The sequence below is a fragment of the Fistularia commersonii genome, chromosome 25 (assembly GCF_037954325.1).
Source record: "Fistularia commersonii isolate RoL2024-O1a breed Wild chromosome 25, RoL_Fcom_v1.0, whole genome shotgun sequence".
Taxonomy (NCBI): domain Eukaryota; kingdom Metazoa; phylum Chordata; class Actinopteri; order Syngnathiformes; family Fistulariidae; genus Fistularia; species Fistularia commersonii.
The window spans coordinates 2213669-2230874 of NC_141308.1; the positions used below are offsets into that span (position 1 = coordinate 2213669).

At 39.2% G+C, this 17206-nt stretch overlaps 1 protein-coding gene across 1 annotated transcript in view; it reads right to left on the reverse strand.

The window, feature by feature from the left end:
• Positions 1-8566: 8566 nt before the first annotated feature.
• The window catches only part of gpc1b (glypican 1b), a 62124-nt gene continuing 53484 nt past the window's right edge, over positions 8567-17206 (reverse strand). Inside the window, exons 5-10 of the mRNA XM_086172054.1 lie at positions 13833-13998; positions 13574-13704; positions 12029-12154; positions 11614-11747; positions 10842-11017; positions 8567-9523 (exon numbers count right to left, since the gene is read on the reverse strand). Of these exons, the coding sequence (XP_086028180.1) occupies positions 9315-9523; positions 10842-11017; positions 11614-11747; positions 12029-12154; positions 13574-13704; positions 13833-13998 (942 nt within the window). The 3' untranslated portion in view covers positions 8567-9314. The remainder of the gene's footprint in view (positions 9524-10841; positions 11018-11613; positions 11748-12028; positions 12155-13573; positions 13705-13832; positions 13999-17206) is intronic.

The window sequence follows — 17206 nt, forward strand, 5'->3', positions numbered from 1 at the left end:
GGCGTCAAAATAGACAGGTGGACAGACAATGATTTGATGAAAGATACTGATGTTCTTATATATCTATACCTCAAGTATTTGAACACTTATTTATCTGTACTGCTTATGTGCACCGGGCCACAGGGCTCATGTTCAGATTAGACTTTGGACTTGTTGCCACTAAGTAACAACCAGTATCTCAATAGTCAGACCATTGTCTTCAGTGATCATATTGCTGATTTATCTTTTCAAGATAAGTAATATTAATCATTCTTGCTTATCTTATCATGTTTTCCTTTTTTCCCTCCACTATTGTGCTTATATTCAACTCAGGGTTACAGGGAGGGTTATAGGGAGGTTGGAGTCTATCCCAGCTGTCACTGAGCAAGAGGTAGGATTCCCCTATATGACAATCGCCAGTCAATCGCAGGGCCACATAAAGAGACCTGCAACCATTCACTCTTGCATTCACACCAGTGGGCAACCTGCTGCATGTATTTTGAGAAAGGCCTCCTGTCAGGATTGAAACAGGAACCAGATTTATAGAACAAACAAATAAATTGTATGACTACTGTTATGCATAAAGCCAATTTCACTGCGCGAAACGTACAAAGAAAATTTGACTTTCATGAACACCTGAATGGGATGGTTTACAGTTTTGTGCTTCACCATCAAATCTAAGATGACAGCAGAGCTATGAACCCATAATTCATTTTTACATGTAATTTCAGTTGTTGCATAATTATACCTATATTCAGTATTGTGCAGCTTTAGATTCATCAGTCTCTTGGCAACCTTCTGACATCTCTGCTAAGTATTTCGGTAAGACCTAAGCAGATCTCGGCACGTCTGATTCCGGTGACCTTAGCAAACTGCCAGCACAGCTCCATCCAAGTTCAATATGAGAACAGATCAAACAGGCCAATATACTGTTAAATATGCAACTCCTCAGGCCAGTGGTGCAATCGGTCCGTGTGCTGCAATTGAGAACCTGTAACAAAAGCGTTAGTCAGGCTGGATCCCAGAATAGGGTCAAAACACAGTGGAGCAATAAAATATTGAGCGGTACACTTTAAAAATAAAGCTATTACATATCTCTGTAATGAGTCATCATGGTGATTTAAAGCATCTAATTAAATCAGTAAAGTAGTGCAGAGGCAGCTGCTTACAGAGAAAAGACAAAGATTTGACCTATACAGATTTAAATCCCAAACATATGCAGTACGGGCAAGCTATTGAACAGAGGGGAGCAATTATTACTAAAGAGACCTTCATTTTTCTAAGGACTTATAGGCACCGAAAGAAAAAGGAAAGACTCTGAGAGACAACCCAAAGGAGTGAGTGATAATAGTCAGTAATTGTATTAATAATGAATAAACAATTGCTTGCCTCTCTATGGGGTCCAATAAAAGGAAATCTAAAAACACAACCCATTACTGCATGGCAACTTTATAAAAGTAGTGTAGCACTGCCACCTAGTGGTCACCACTGGGAACTGAAACCAACCCCTAAGGAGAATAATGAAACTACATTTGGAAGACAGAAGGGCCTTTATTCTGATTTCTTGCCAGAAAAAAAAACAAATCTTAAAAGTCTTTTTCAATGTCATGTTGTATAGTGAGCTCACATTCCTTTTCCTTCCAGCTGCTCCCTTCAGAAAATCCTCCATTTAATACTATTCTCTGTATCTTCTTCTTTCACACAAACTAACTTCATGTCCTCTTCCACTACATCCATAAATCTTCTCTCTGGTCATCCCCAAGGCCTCCTGGTGGTCATCATTCGAGCGATATTCACAATCTCACTGTGCAAGTTAAAACCATCTCTGTCTGGCCTCTGAATTTATCTCCTGTTAGGTCCCTACGGGTTGTTGTGTGTTTTTTGGGGTGTTTTCTTCTGTGGCACTATTTCCCTCTCTATATGCTGCAGGTAGTTCCAAGCAGCTGAGAGCATTATTGTAATTTGTTGCAGTCCACTATTGGTTCGAGCCAAGGTGCTGGCCCTTTAATACTGGCCATGACGTCATTCCCGGGGGGGGAATCGCCAGGGATCTGGGGAGAGATACACTCTAGGAGCCAAGAACTTCATACTTTTTCCAATTTCAATGTTGATTTTGCATTAATAAATACACTATATATTTCCGTAGCTCGTGTCTGCATACTTTTGTCCAGACCTTTTGTTTGGTTTCACAGCCCTAGACAGGGACCTGATAAAGTGTGGGGAACAAAAGTATGCAGACACGAGTTATGAAAATATATAGTGTATTTATTAAGTGCAAAAACAACGGTATGACGTCACGGCCAGTATTAAAGGGCCAGCATCCCGGCCGGGACCAATAGGAGACTGCAACCAATTACCAAAAGCAATTCTGACTAGGGGACCTTTCGGTGTGGAGTGTGCATGTTCTCCACGTGTTCGTGTAGGCTTCCTCCGGGTTCTCCGGTTTCCTCCCACAGTCAAAAATATGCAGATTAATTGGAAAAAAACTGTGAAAACCGCCCCAAATGAATGAGTGAGTGAATAGTTGTTTGTCCATACATGTGACCCTGCGATTAACTGGCAACCAGTCCAAGGTGCAGCTTGCCTCTTGCCCAATGACAGCTGGGATGGGCTCCTTCCTGGGTGCAGGATAAGCAGAAGAAGATGGTTGGATGGATGGAAGGTAAAATAATGAGTTTTACAATAAAGTAACAGATATTTTCATGAAGAGGGATCAGTGCATATTCTTCTTATATAGAAGAAGCTTAGACCATAAATGTTTTTTTTAGTATTATTTACAAAAAAGAGACAAGACTAAGTCTCATGCTCTACCAGCTGAGCACGATGAGATTAAGTAAAAAAAAAAAAAAAAAGATAGACTGGTGCCGGACATGTAAGCTTGCTGTGAGACAGAGGTGAGGTGTGCTGTAGGTGTAACAGAGAAGTTCAAGGTGGCGGTGGGACTCCATCAGGGATCAGCTCTGAGCCCCTGTTTGTTTGCAGTAGTGATGGACGGGCTGACAGATAAAGTTAGACAGGAATCTCCATGAACCATGATGTTTGCAGATGACATTGTGATCTGTAGTGAGAGCAGAGGACAGGAATGAGAGGAATGAAGGTTAGTTGCAGTATGAAAGAATATATGTGTGTGAATGAGAGAAACCCTGGATGGAACGGTGAGGCTACAGGGAGTGGAGATCAAGATGTTGGGGGATTTCAGGTACTTAGGATCAACAGTCCAGAGCAACGGAGAGTGTGGAAAAGAGGTAAGAAACAAGTTCAGGCAGGTTGGAATGGATGGAAAAGTGTCAGGGGTACTATGTGATAGAAGACTATCAGCCACATTGAAAAGAAAGGTGTAAAAGACAGCGGTGAGGCCAGCAATGCTGTATGGCCAAGAAACAATTCCAATGATGAAAAGACAGGAGGCATAGCTGGAGGTTGCAGAGATGAAGATGCTAAGGTTCTATTTGGGAGTGACCAGGACGGATAGGATCAGGAATGTGACTATCAGAGGAACAGCACATGTTATATGTTTTAGAGAGAAGGTCAGAGAAGCCAGATTGAGATGGTTGCGTCATGTACAGAGGAGGGATAGTGAATATATTGGTAGACGGATGCTGGAATTGGTGCTGCCAGGCAGGAGGTCAAGAGGAAGACCGAAGAGAAGATTTATGAACGTAGTGAGAGAGGATATAAAGTTATTGGTGTGAGAGAGGATACAGAGAATTCGGTTAGATGGAGAAGGTTGATTCACTGTGGCGACCCCCGAAGTGAAAAGCCGAAAGGAAAATAAGTATTTGAAAAAAAATTACCTGAAGTGCATATTCTCCTCTTTTTCATGTTATCCTCTTTATGAGCAAGCCCTATTAAAATTGATCAAAGCACCAGAAATCAGAATTTTAAAAACTAAAAGCTTTAACTGAGGGTAAAAACTGAAATTGTGTTGTACACCACACTATACTTTTATTTGTTGAGAATGAGTATGAATTGTTTAGAACACATGGAGGTTGCATAACACGTTTGCTTTATCCTTTGTATCTTGCTACTACAAAATATGTTTTTTTTGTCTAAACATATTTCTATGTATGTGTTTGTGTTGGCGTGTGAGCGAGAGAGAGGAAGGCTGATGAGATATGAAACATTACCAGTGGTCAATATGCATGCTGCCATTTTAATAGGGAATAAAATAATCTTTTGAGTTCTTACAATTGTAAATCTAACTCCAAAGGAGTCCCTGCCTCACCAGCCATGAATCTCACCACACGCCACTGCTGGGTAGATACAAACATTAAGGTATGTCAGTTCACCCTTCTGTTTGAGTCACACTAAAGTGAATATATATGAGCAAATGGTAAATTTTTCAACTATAAACCCTAATAGTTTGTCCACTGTCCACCATCAAGGATTTGAAGGTACATATACAATAGAATCAAGAAGATAGCAATCTCATCGACATTCCTCATCTTGACGTTTGCAACGTTTTCTTTTTATCAGCATCCCAAAATGTAATAAAAAGTTCTTTTCACTAGGTGGCAGTGCCTCTATTTGTAATGGACGTCCAGCGATGGGCCTTTTGCAACCGGTGTAAGTCTGTTATCGACTCTTCTCATTTTCAGTAATCTGACAGAGGCAATGATCCAACTGCACCCTGCGCTGCCTTGATCTCCAATGTAATTTCTGATGTCAAATTATGTAACAGTACAGACAGCTTGATATCAGTGTCAGAGACAGAAACCGGGAGGGAGTGATACACTTTAGTTCAATTACAGAGCACATCAAAAGGAGGGAAAGGTGAGAGAATATGTCTAATGAGCCAAAGGCAACACAGCACAGCACACACTTTGAGCCATATAAGAAATCTCTTAGCAAGGAGCATGCTGGAAACATTTTCATGGATTCCTTGTACTTTCCAAAAGGATAAAGATGTAATTATGAAGGTGAGAAAGCTGAGCCAAAAAGGTATTATTTTATAAAACAGTCATTTTCTAAACTGGAGCCTTTATTGAAAGGATAATCTGCTTTTGAAGAATAAAAAAAAAAAAAAAAAAAAAAAAACACACACACACACGGCAGTATGATCTATCATGATATCAGATATGACTATACAATCATATGGTTTCATTATGAACTGAAATCATGCCTGGTTTTTGTTTGGTTCCATTCATGAAACAATTTATCTACATTTTAGGTTTCATTAGATATCAGGTTCACAATCCATGTGCCATTTCACTGGAAAGGAATTTCATAGCCTAAGGCAAGGCAATTCAATCTGAATTGAATTGAGGAGATTTTATTGACTGGCATTTTGTTTTATTGAGATAGTATTACAAATTCAGACACCATGTAAGACTGGGAAGCCGTAGCTCATAAAAAAATGAAAAATAAAATAAATAAAATATCAAGGGCCAAGTAGGAAGTGAAAAGGCTGTAAATAACTCCAATTGTAAAGCAATGCATTCTGTTAGTCAGAAACAATGTGAGAATCTTCCCAACCGAGTGTCAAAATGTCTGCTTTTGTGGAAATAACACAGCAACTACAGGACGACTCGTGTGCTAGAAAAAAAAAAAAAAAAAAATCAAAATCTAAGTTGAAACATATTATCCCCTCATTAGGGTAGAATCTTTCTGCGTATGAAGAAAAGCACCCTGTTGGGAGATTTATTATGGCAATAATTTATTGGCGGGAATCGTTACATTTATTGGGCAAAGTGCACAGACACTGTGTCGTAACTTTAACACAGTTCCTGAGGTTAACGTACAAGGATACCCTGGGTGTATCCATTCACTATTTGGGGATCAAAACTTAACTTTTATTATCCAGTTAGATTTGCAGTGTGGAGAAGGGCGATGGTTTCGTTGTTGACAAGGCAGATGTGAAAAAAAAAGACAAAGGACTTACTGTGGTCTGAACATGAGGCAGATTTTCCCGAGTGGCACCGCCAGATTGCAGCTGTCACTTTGGACAACAACGAGCACACTGACCCTTTTTTCGATGGCAATGTCACCACATGTGTTCTGTTACATAGATTGGGTACATTCCATGACCAGGTGCAAGAAGCTCAGAGACCTTAACTTTGCACCTTACTTTACCACGATAAACGAAGCAAAACAAAATAATAAACCTGTATCTACAAGAATCTATGAGTAGAAAACAATATGACATACAGGTTTATTTATTTTCTTTCCCTCTTTCAGTCTTTCAAAACCACACATATATAAATAAACACACCATTAAAGAATCAGGAAACAGACTTTGAAAATCTTCCGATGTATATAATTGACATGTAAAAATTTAGGTACAACACATGAGACATTTGTATATTTTATTTACCTCTTTCTGACGTCATTTAAGATTTCTTATGAGTTTAAAACCAAAGTAAAGTAAAAACAAGACAGAACTTTTTTTTTCTCATAGATTGGCAATTCCATTTTCTACTTATGTAAAACCAAGCTCTCTTTAAATAATGTTTTGAATCAAGGAAGGCTTTAGAGACTGAAGTGTCCAAGCTGATTTAAAACCATTACCTTGTACAGAAACTTCCTCATTTTCCTTTCATACTCCCGATTTTGTGTTGAAATTTTCACCTTAGACCAGGAGACATTTTGCTGGGCTAGCATACACATCTGCATTCACATATCCTCAATCAATAGTCATTTCTGAAGATGTTGAGTTGTGTACTGATCAATGACCTTGTGACATCTCTGTTCAGACAATGCCATTTACTGGCCTCATAAAAGTGCAGGTTTTTAAGGAGAGGGGGCTTCGGGCAACAAATTAAAGATCATAAAAGGGAGAAAGAGGTGAGAAGGAAGGGGCTGATTTTGCTGATATCATTAGCAGTCATTGAAGATGAAACTATAACTCCTTTTTCATTTGGAATGTCACCATCACGGTTAAAATCCTTTCTCATCCAATACTGTGTACTTTCATATTCATAGTTTTTCAAACGTTCAAATAGAAAAAAAGGCCCATGTGGGTTTGTTGTTATTTGATTTCAAATTGAATTTCCTCCAAAATAAAACATCCAGTGTCATTACATGCCTTTTTTTTAATTGTCTAAATTGACTGGACACTGGAGAGAGTGCCAAATGCAGTCAATTTGCATAATTTTGAACAAGGGGACTAAAAGAGATGGATACAATTACACACATACATCTACACACAGACCACAGCAGTCATTGATAAAGCAGTTCACAAACAGAAAAAGCAAGCAATGCAACCTGTCATGAACATATGACAGCAATCATACTCAACACCAGAGGAACAGCTTTACAAGATGTGCTTCTAGAACTTTGACAGGATGTCCGCCATCTCAAAAGGAACTTGACTATTATAAATTGTATGTGCATTCAAAATGTTCATATATATATGTATATATATATATACATATATATATGTACAAACACACACAATTAAAACAATTAACTAAAGTGGATTGTCCCAGTGTGCAACTGCAACAGTTGTGTGGACAAAAAATGATCGTGTGTATCCATTTGTATGCTTGAATATTCATCCTACGTTGTTGTCCACGAATAGCACTCACACTCAAGACAATGTAGTTCCAGTATATTTTGTTTCTCTACCATAACAAAAAATTGTAAGGGATTCATTTCCCACCCTTGTTTCTCTTGTCATTGACACACAAATATACATGTACACATGTATACTGCAAGCAGTATTCCATCATCCCGCACATAACAGTAGCTTTCTCAAATGAGTGCTTCGACATTTGTTTGACTTTTAATGTGGCACATGTTTCCACTCAGCAAATTTCTTGCGAGCAAAAAGCTCCCACAACACTCCCAGTAAAATTGGCACACAATGTCATATTATATTGCTGAACCAACATGTAAAAGCATGGTGAATGCTGTAAAGGTCACTATAACTCATGAGTGGCTGATAGGAGGAACGGGAGTCGGGTACGGAGTAAAAGGCATTGATACAGATGAGTTGCAAAACAAAAAGGTAAGCAAATATGGGCGGTCTGATAGGAGATGAATGAACAAAGAGTTATAGAATACAACAGTCTGCACATTATAAAAGGCTGATACTTAAGTGACGATTGTTAATTAGAATGCTATTAAAATATGTACATTATTGTGTTGGCTATAGAAATAGAAAATAGAAACAAGCGTGTTGTGGCTTTGACTGAATTGCTTTAGTTTCGCAAAAAAAATTACATTGTCGCCTGCAATTATGTTGTCAATCACAGGAACGCTGGGCGTTTGCGGGAAGCACACAATTTTATGCACATTATCGTTTTTCTCTGTTGTGCACATAAAAACAATACAAAAAGAATATCCACGAAACAAAACAAAAAAAAAAACTACATGGCAGCCGTGTAGTCCTATCTGTGTACATTTTCATTCCGCTACTACCTCTCCAAAATCAGGAACTGTAAATCCAATGCAGCAAAGGCAGGCTTGGACATCCCAAAGATTCCACATGCAGTGCTCTACGGTGAAAAGTTACTGTCATCTGAAACCTGACCCAGTCTTGCATGCATTTGGCTTGCACCTGACCCTCAAGTCAATCTTACACTGCCAGTAGGATCTGGTGAGAGGGAGACATGGCTGGATGGGAAGCAGGGGTAGATATAGGCATAAGTGAATGGTTGGGGTGCCAGATGGATAACATTACTCTCACATTAAATGATCATGTCGGTGTGAATGTTATTACGACTATTAAATCTGTTTACAAGGTAAAATGGTAAAAAGTGCTGATGCAGAGTAGATATAAGTGTAACAATACTGCAAGTTTTAGTATGTCAAGAAGACTACTTGGTTGTGTTGTATAAACCTAATTCCTTGGTTGCCTCAATTTCTTTTAGTCATTTGGTTTGCGTACCTTTTGATTGAAAAATTCTGGGGTTCATTGCCTATTATAGGTTAAAAAAAATTCTAAAAAACGACTAAGTGCTCTTTAAAAGAGTAAAATGAAAAAAAAATCATATGTCTGCGTGCCACTGCAAAGCCCCATCCTCCTCTATTCAATGTCAACACCAACTGAGTTATTGGTGTAGTCATACTGTATAGATTAGCTCAAAGAACCCAAACACCGGAAAAAATCCTAAAAAAAAAACAAAGACATTTGACTATTCATAAGGACCAGCTCTAATGGTGTCATAATGAAGCAAAGAATTAAAATGAGAAGCAGATTGAAAAAAAAAAATATTCATGAATACTCCTAATCCATTTTTTTTAACCAAATTCAACTGATTTTGTTTGTGTTGTTGCCTTACATATATGACGTTTTGGCAAAGAAATGAACCCCCAACTTCTTTCCATCACCTTTTATACTCTTCCTTACTCCTGTGCCCCAAACTCAGTCTGTTGGTAGTTTCTCCTGTCAATTATTGCCGGAGCAGCAAAATGAGCAGAGAAAGCAAGTAAATGGCGATGCAGGGGAAGTTTTGGTTGGCTGAGCCTCTCACCACCTTCTCATTTTCTGGAGGATTGGCGTACACTCGTGGTCGTTCGGTGATGGGGAAATGAAGGCGAGGGCCCCGGGAACATGAATCGTCTGCGCACACACCACTTCCTGAACCGCTGACATCATCACCTAAGGACAGAGATTCTGGACGTGAGCTCATGGTAGTCAATCCATCCATTATCGCGGGAGTCGCTGGAGTCTATCCAGGCTGCCATCAGGCAAGAGGCGGGGCACGAATAGAGACAGATATTCTATCATTCATATATCTGGGCAATTCTCCCAATTAACCTGTTGCGTATTTTTAGACATGCGGTAGGAAACTGGGGAAAACCACATAAACACAGGGAAAGCATACAAACTCCACACAGAAAAGTCCCCCGTTGGAATCGAAACCAGGGTCCTTCATTCTGTGAGGCAGAAGAGTGAGCCACTGCGTCACTGTGCGGACACACATGGTAGTATAAAAATAAAATTAATAAGGGGGGAATTGATAAATTGGGGAATGAATTATTTAGAAATTGAGCACAAATTTAAAGAAATCACTATCTAAGCTTTCTAAACCTTCTACAAATCCAACGCCTATGAGAGATCTAAATATTGGTCATATCAATATTATTGATCAACCTTTGTTTCCTTACTTAACAAATGGTGATTTTGAATGCATTGTTTCATTGGATTTTTTTGAAGAAGAAAAGCAATTCTTTCTCAAACTCTTTAGAGATAAAGTTTAATGGAGGTACCAGAATCAAACACTTTCATATGTCCCATGATCTTTTTTATTCTGTTAGTAAAACATGACACCAAATCAGTCTGAAGTTAAAGGCTTGCCTTGACAAGACCACTTTGGCTCTTGATGCAGTACTCACCCTTGTCACTATGTAAGATTTTTGAATGTAAGCTTGAGATCTTTTATAAATGTTTACTTTTTTGACTGCTCCACACCTATAGTTATTTTGTATGTCACAGTTTTACATATTTAAATGTTTTCTTCATGTAATTATTGATCTCCTAATATTTTTTTATTTTGTAATTTCGCTGTTAGTCATTTTTTTTACAATACACTATAAACATTTTTGGAGGTCATAAAAGATTTATCATTTCATATCTTAATCTCCACTGACGAATCAGAACCGAAGTCTATCATAGATGACATTAATATGCTTATCATACAGAACATGTCATAAAGATTGAAGTGCTGCATTGTTTTCATGAGCCTAATTTGGGTCCCTTCTGGCACTTACAGTATATCTCACAGAGCCAAAGTGCTGAAAAGAAGCAGGCATGACCACTCTGTGAGCCAGATGTGGCCCAAAGTATGATGATGTGAGCCATCTCTTCACTGCAATCTCTGATCCAAGGCCAATGTGCACCATCAGATAACTAAACATTAGATACCTAATATTTGCATTTGACCTACAGTAGGTCTTTTGATTGTAAAAGAACTCACTTGTGTCTTGAAAGTCCACATCATTGCCATTGAGTGCATTCTTCAGGCGGTGTGTCATGATCTTCAGCTGCATTATCTGTTGCCGCGTTGTCATGTCTGGCTTAGTGATGTCAATTTCCAGTTCAGGGTTGTTGATCTGACTTGCTAGGCCATCACCCATCACCTCAGGAAGGTACCTGAAAAAATAGTAATGCTTACTAAAGCATTTAGGACCAAGGGTCTAATACACAGTTTACAGTTTTGTTTGCCATAAAGTGTTCATTACATTACATTACATTTGGCAGATGCTTTTATCCAAAGCGACTTACAATAGAGGACATAAGGACTGCAAATAACACTTGCAAACACAAGATGCACAGGAAATCCTGTTCACACCTATCGGCTGATGTGCATTTCCAAGTGAGACTGGAATGTGTCAGGAAACTAGATTGTTAGTCTGCAGAGTTCAGTCCTTTTAAAAAAACTGTATTTTGCGCAGGTTAAATGGATGTGAAATTAATGAGAAATGTAGTGCAAATCTGACAAGTGTTATGTATTTACACAGGTCCATAAAACAAGTACAGATAGATTTTATTTTTCCAAAGACAATTCCTCTATCTCAAAACTGCAATGTTTGTTATGCATCATAATCAGTGGTAGTTGGGGGAATTTAATTGGGGAGGGGTTTTAGTTACATATGAATATTAGAACAAATCACCAAACCATGATTTCTGTTGTGAATGACTTTTAACACCCATCACCATTATTGTAAAAACAGCTATATATTACTCGCCTGGCCCGATTCATGCCATTCCAGCACTTATCCTCTGCACCTGCACCGGTGGCCACTCTGTCATGGCAGAGAACACTTGGAAGAGATACCCAGTACGGCTGCATGTCTCTCAGTGCCATGGTTACATCTGATACCTACAACAGATTTGAATAGAGCACAAACATTTTGCTTTAAATATTGTGGGATCCGTTTTTGATTGAAAAGTAAATAAAAAAAGTCCAACTGCTGCTCAGTAATAGCATTAGTTGATTCATCGATCAGAGCATCCTCTGTGTAAAGGGAAAAGCTAACTTTGAAAAGAGCTTAAGCTGCCCATGCTGAGCGATGAAAGCTGGATCATGATACATCAGTACAAAAAGGCATTAATAAGACACCACAAAAATAATGGAGAAAATGTACTTGAGTAAAAACAAACCAGTTTGTTCAGTTTCTTTGAGCTGGTTTCCAATCTGTCTTCAACTGTAACCTTTGATCTCTTCAGGTCTTCAAGTCCACTGCTACTGACTCCCCCATCTCTGAGGTTACCACAGGCCTGAAACATCTGGTTAAGGGGGGAGCCAAAAAAGACAGGACAGAACATGTAGGGAGAGACAAACAGAGAAAGAGAGAGAGACAGAAAGACAGACAGAGAGACAATCAGACAGGGTGGGTGTGCAGGGAAAAGAGTTAAGTTGATATGCTATTGACAATGCTATCATCTCATTTATTTTCACTAAAACAATGCTTATACATTTGAAGTACATAAATAATACATCTGCATTAAACTGAATTGGCAAAATATTTGCATACTATTATCAATTTTGTATATACAGTAGTTAAAATTATTTGCAACATCCCATGAGTCAATCACAAGAACACCTCAGCTGAGTGATTCTCAATTCATAAAATACGGCCTGGCCACGTAAGGCTAATTTTAAATAAACATGGCCCTGGGAATACAGTAACAGTGCAGTCAATCCATCATCTAATCGAGTCTTCTTAAGGGAGCCTCAAACCTTTGAAACTTCAAACGTCACGAAAAAAGAATATTGTTTTCAGCCTTAAGCCATGTCTGTCACTAGAACCCATCAGTGTTGTGTTGCTCAAAGTAGATTGGACAAAAGGTAGAAGAATTGCAGTCTTAACTGTTTAAACAGAGCATTGGCAGGTAACCTAAAAGCACACATGCATATCCATAGCATATACCACATTTTCTATCTGGATTTGGTATAAGGGGATAATGTAATACACAACATATGGCTTTAGTTTGACAACAGATTATGGAAATGGGAGATTATCTATCTTAAATGGTGTCTATGACACCATATCACTTTACTTCCTGAGATCAGGGCAGCTCTTTTCAGCTCTCTGAGATTAATCTCTGAAGCAGACTTGTCTATGACGTTACAATACTGAATCGTATCAGAACTTCTCAGCAAACCATAGCTGAGGTCAACTAGGATATCTAAAATTCAGTCGGGACAGAAAAATAAATATATACATTTTATATAATGATAATAATAATGATAATTATTACAAAGATGATTAATATTACTATTACTGTTACTGAAATAAGGTGCAGAGATGCATTTTTTATGCATACTTAGTGACAGTGACTACATAGGTTTCATGGATAAAAATGTAAAATATTGTTATTGTAAGAGCTAAGAAAAATATCAGTTTAGCGAGTACAAGAGAATGTGTTTGTAATTCCTTAGTGAGTCAATTCTCATCTTTAAATAGTTCTTAATTGCGGCCACTGTTTCTCGGGCCATTTAGCAGTTGGCTTATCTTAGTTGTTTTAACAAATGAAATGGTTAGTATCTTTTTTACAGCAATATCAATTGAGCAGTAACACAAGTGTTCATTCATTTTACAAGTTAATGCATTAGATATTTTAATGCCTTACCAAGACAGTTACTTTTGTCAAGAAAGTGAAAACTTGACTTAAACATAATCTTTGCCTTTATTATGTTCTGACCTTGTAGTTGATAGTCTCTATATTGTCAACCATGGTGAGTATAGCTTCTGATATGCGGTACGGGAGGGAGATGACAACAACATCCACACCTGAAGGGCCTTCAAACCGGCCAGCCACTTGCATCATTGTTTCTACAAAGATACAATGTAAAAAAAAAAAGAAAGTGTTAACAATGGTTCACAAAACTGCTGAATTCACCGCTAATCTTATGCTGTTTAAACCAAAGCGGTCTCGGGTTCCGTGGACGTGCTTCTCCCACCTGCCAAATGCCTCCACTCAGTGTTTAGGTCGGCCTGGTTGGCGAGACAGCCCTTCATGATATTGCTGCAGTAGTTGGCACAAGGTCTGGCAGAGGCCATGCCACGGCAGTGGGGGCAGTAAGTCATCCTCATTAAGGCCCGCATACATTCTTGGCTCAACTGCACCTAGAGAAGGGCATGGACAGGAATAAAGATGCATTCCACAGATGGTGAAGGGTCTATACATATCTCATTCACACATCACTTGAGGTGGAGAGGCAATGGAACACACTTAACTGCACATCATCGGCAGCTCAGGGATCTGTGTCTTTCAAAAAGGACACCGGTATATAGGAGCCAGGGATCAAACCACCAACCCAGATATTCATATATTGTATAAACCCCTACCTCATAGAGGCAAGAGTCCATACCTGATTAGAATGCTACTGTTAAATACTTATGATCTGGTGAACCTAAAAAATGTCATTGGACTTGCGGCACAGCGGCGCAGTAGTTAGCACTTCCGCCTCACAGCAGGAGGTTCAAATTCCACAGAGGACCTTTCTGGTTGGGGTTTGCATGTTCTCCCTGTGTCCGATTTCTCCAGGTTGTCCTTCCAGAGATCAATAACATGCAGAAGGTTAACTGATGATCAAAACTACCACCCAGATGTGCAAATGAGAGAATGAATGCTCATTTGTTTCTATATGTAGCCCTGGGCTGGTGAGCGGTCCAGGGTGAACTCTGCCTTTCATGCAATGACAGCTGGAAAAGACTCCAGCATCCCCACGACTCTGAGTGCAGGATAAGCGAGAGAGAATGAATGAATGAACAAATGGAAACTGTTCTACTCTTATATACCGTTATATGTTTTTTTAGTTTCATATCTTTCATAGATTCCTTGCAAGCTATTGGGAACGTTTGAAGAATTTGCATTTTGTTCTGCCTCTGATGAAAAGGCCTTGACATTTATACATGTACTCTAAGTGCCTAACTCCATCTTTCCTTCCTTTGCCACTTCACTCTCAGTCCTCAGAATGGTTCCCCTAGGAAAAAAAAGCCTTCGTGCATGAAAAGTGAAACTGGGTTAATACCAGTAAGCTCTGTTCACGAGAGAGTACAGCAATGCATACAAATCCTCAGAAAGTGTTTGTAAGGGAGAGAAACAGAGTGAGAGAGAGAGAAAGACAGAGACAGACAGAGACAGAGAGAAGGGGGAGAGGTGGAACAGCCCCAGCTATGCATACAAAGCTTCTCTAAGCTGACATCTGGGCCAGCCTGGTGCTTTTCCTGGAAACATTATTCGTAACAGCAGTCATAGTTAAAACCAGCCTTTAATAAAGACAAAGTTAAAATAGGACTGCATGGGCAATAGCAGCGACACCAAATCTCAGCTGATTTGTGAATTCTGCAGGGCTTTCAGCGGTTAAATAGGAAAAGATTAGAATCTATTCAGCAGAACTACATAGCCAGATATAATGAAATGTGCATAACAAAAATAAATCTTGAGAAACAACAGACTGTCATCTTATCGTGAGGCAATCGACATTATTGAGGATGGCTAAATAGTAATATGCTGAAGAGAAGGCAAAGGTTTGTAGAAACTTTGACATTTTCTGAATGGATCTTCCTGTAAAAGGGTTGAAATGCCCTTACAATGTTTAGAAAATGAAAGCGATGAACGAGTAAATTGTCACTGTACCTACTTGATATACATTTAGATATGTATCAGTTCAAGTGTTAGACTGGTAGATCAGTGGTAAGGTAGGTAGCTACTTCATTCATCCCAAATAGGAAATTCCCAAGTTTTGAACATTTCTGTTTCAATTACTACATATTTTTTAACATTAGCATCAAAAGTTTTCAAACTTTGGCAATAAAAACAATAATACATAAATATATACATTCTTTCAATACCATTCATTTATAGATGTCTATGATAAATATGACTAAAAGGGAATCAGTAGAATTTAACTATCCTGCCATAGGGCAAGGATACCATAATGAGCGCTATGAGACACAGAAAAGCAATAACTACATTCCCAGGCTTAATCTTGAGTCATATGAGACATGAGTCAGATCCTTATTCCCCTCGTCCCATTCCTACTCCTCATTAGCCAAGGATGAGTCAGACAAATGCTTTTTTGGTGAGGGAGAAAATGTGAGAATAAGCTGAGAACTTATGGAGGTAGAGAGAGAGAGATATGGGGAATGTTAAAAAACTCCATGGGAGTTGGCAATGAAGCAAAAACTCAAGGTGATATTGACGAAATACTTACAGCGAAAAGAAAGTCACTAGTTTCTGATAAATCATGTACACGGTACTAATGCTGGGAACCACAGGTCAGGTGCAACCAAGTTTGACAATCCTCAGCTTGTGTTTATGTTGCTATTCCCGAGTAGCCTTGCAGCTATCGTCGATTTTGACATTCATTACCAATACCAACCAGTCTTACATTGCAAGACATCCTATTATGGTTATTATATTCGTTGTCGTCCACTCCACGGATAAAAGTCGACAACTGCGCAGAATCAGAAGTGTCGATGCTCTCTCTGCGAACATATACTCTAACTCCCACCTGTCTTGAAACCCCCTGTTTGCAAAGTCCACATTTCGTTAAGCCATTTTGGGGGGAGAGGCGTGGCTGACAGTTGCCAACAGGTGACTCAGCAAGACCAGCTGATGAGCGGGAGGCGTGCGCTTACTGGTCCTCGATTGATGTGCCACAGGACTCGTATTGCATTGGGGGGCCTTGCAACATATCGTTGGGCTAGCTCTAATAGTAATTAAATATTATTCTGCAGGCAAAAGGTAATTCCTTGAGCTCGATATGTGTCTTGTACAATCAACCACACACACACACACACACACACACACGCACACGCACACGCACACACAGTCTGTGCTCATTTGAATTGCTGCTACTACACTGGCCTATCAAGAGAACATTAAAACCTCAACATCCTCACTTTGAAGTTTTCAATGCATCTCTGCTATGGCTGGGCTGCATATAAAGTAGGCATACACTCATACACTTACTTGCCCTTGGTTCACTTTCACACCAAGCTCCCTCTACCTGTCAGTACCTTCTATTTTGGCGTTGAGTCTAAGCTACTGTCTCACTTCCACTCCCTGACTGTCTTCCCTCTGTAATTAGTAAGGATATATGAGTGACTTCCCCCTTTCTTTGCTGCACTGCCAGCTGATCCAGACTTGTTCAGGGCGAGCTATGTGGCCTGCTTCCTCCACTCCTTACTCCAGGGAATAAAAACAGTTAAGGACACAGCAACTGGCGTAATGAGGAGCAAAGAAAAGGAGAAATTAATATTGTACCAGATGGAAAGAGTACATCCCACTTAATAGGATCTCTCTGTCTTGCAATCTTATTATCCA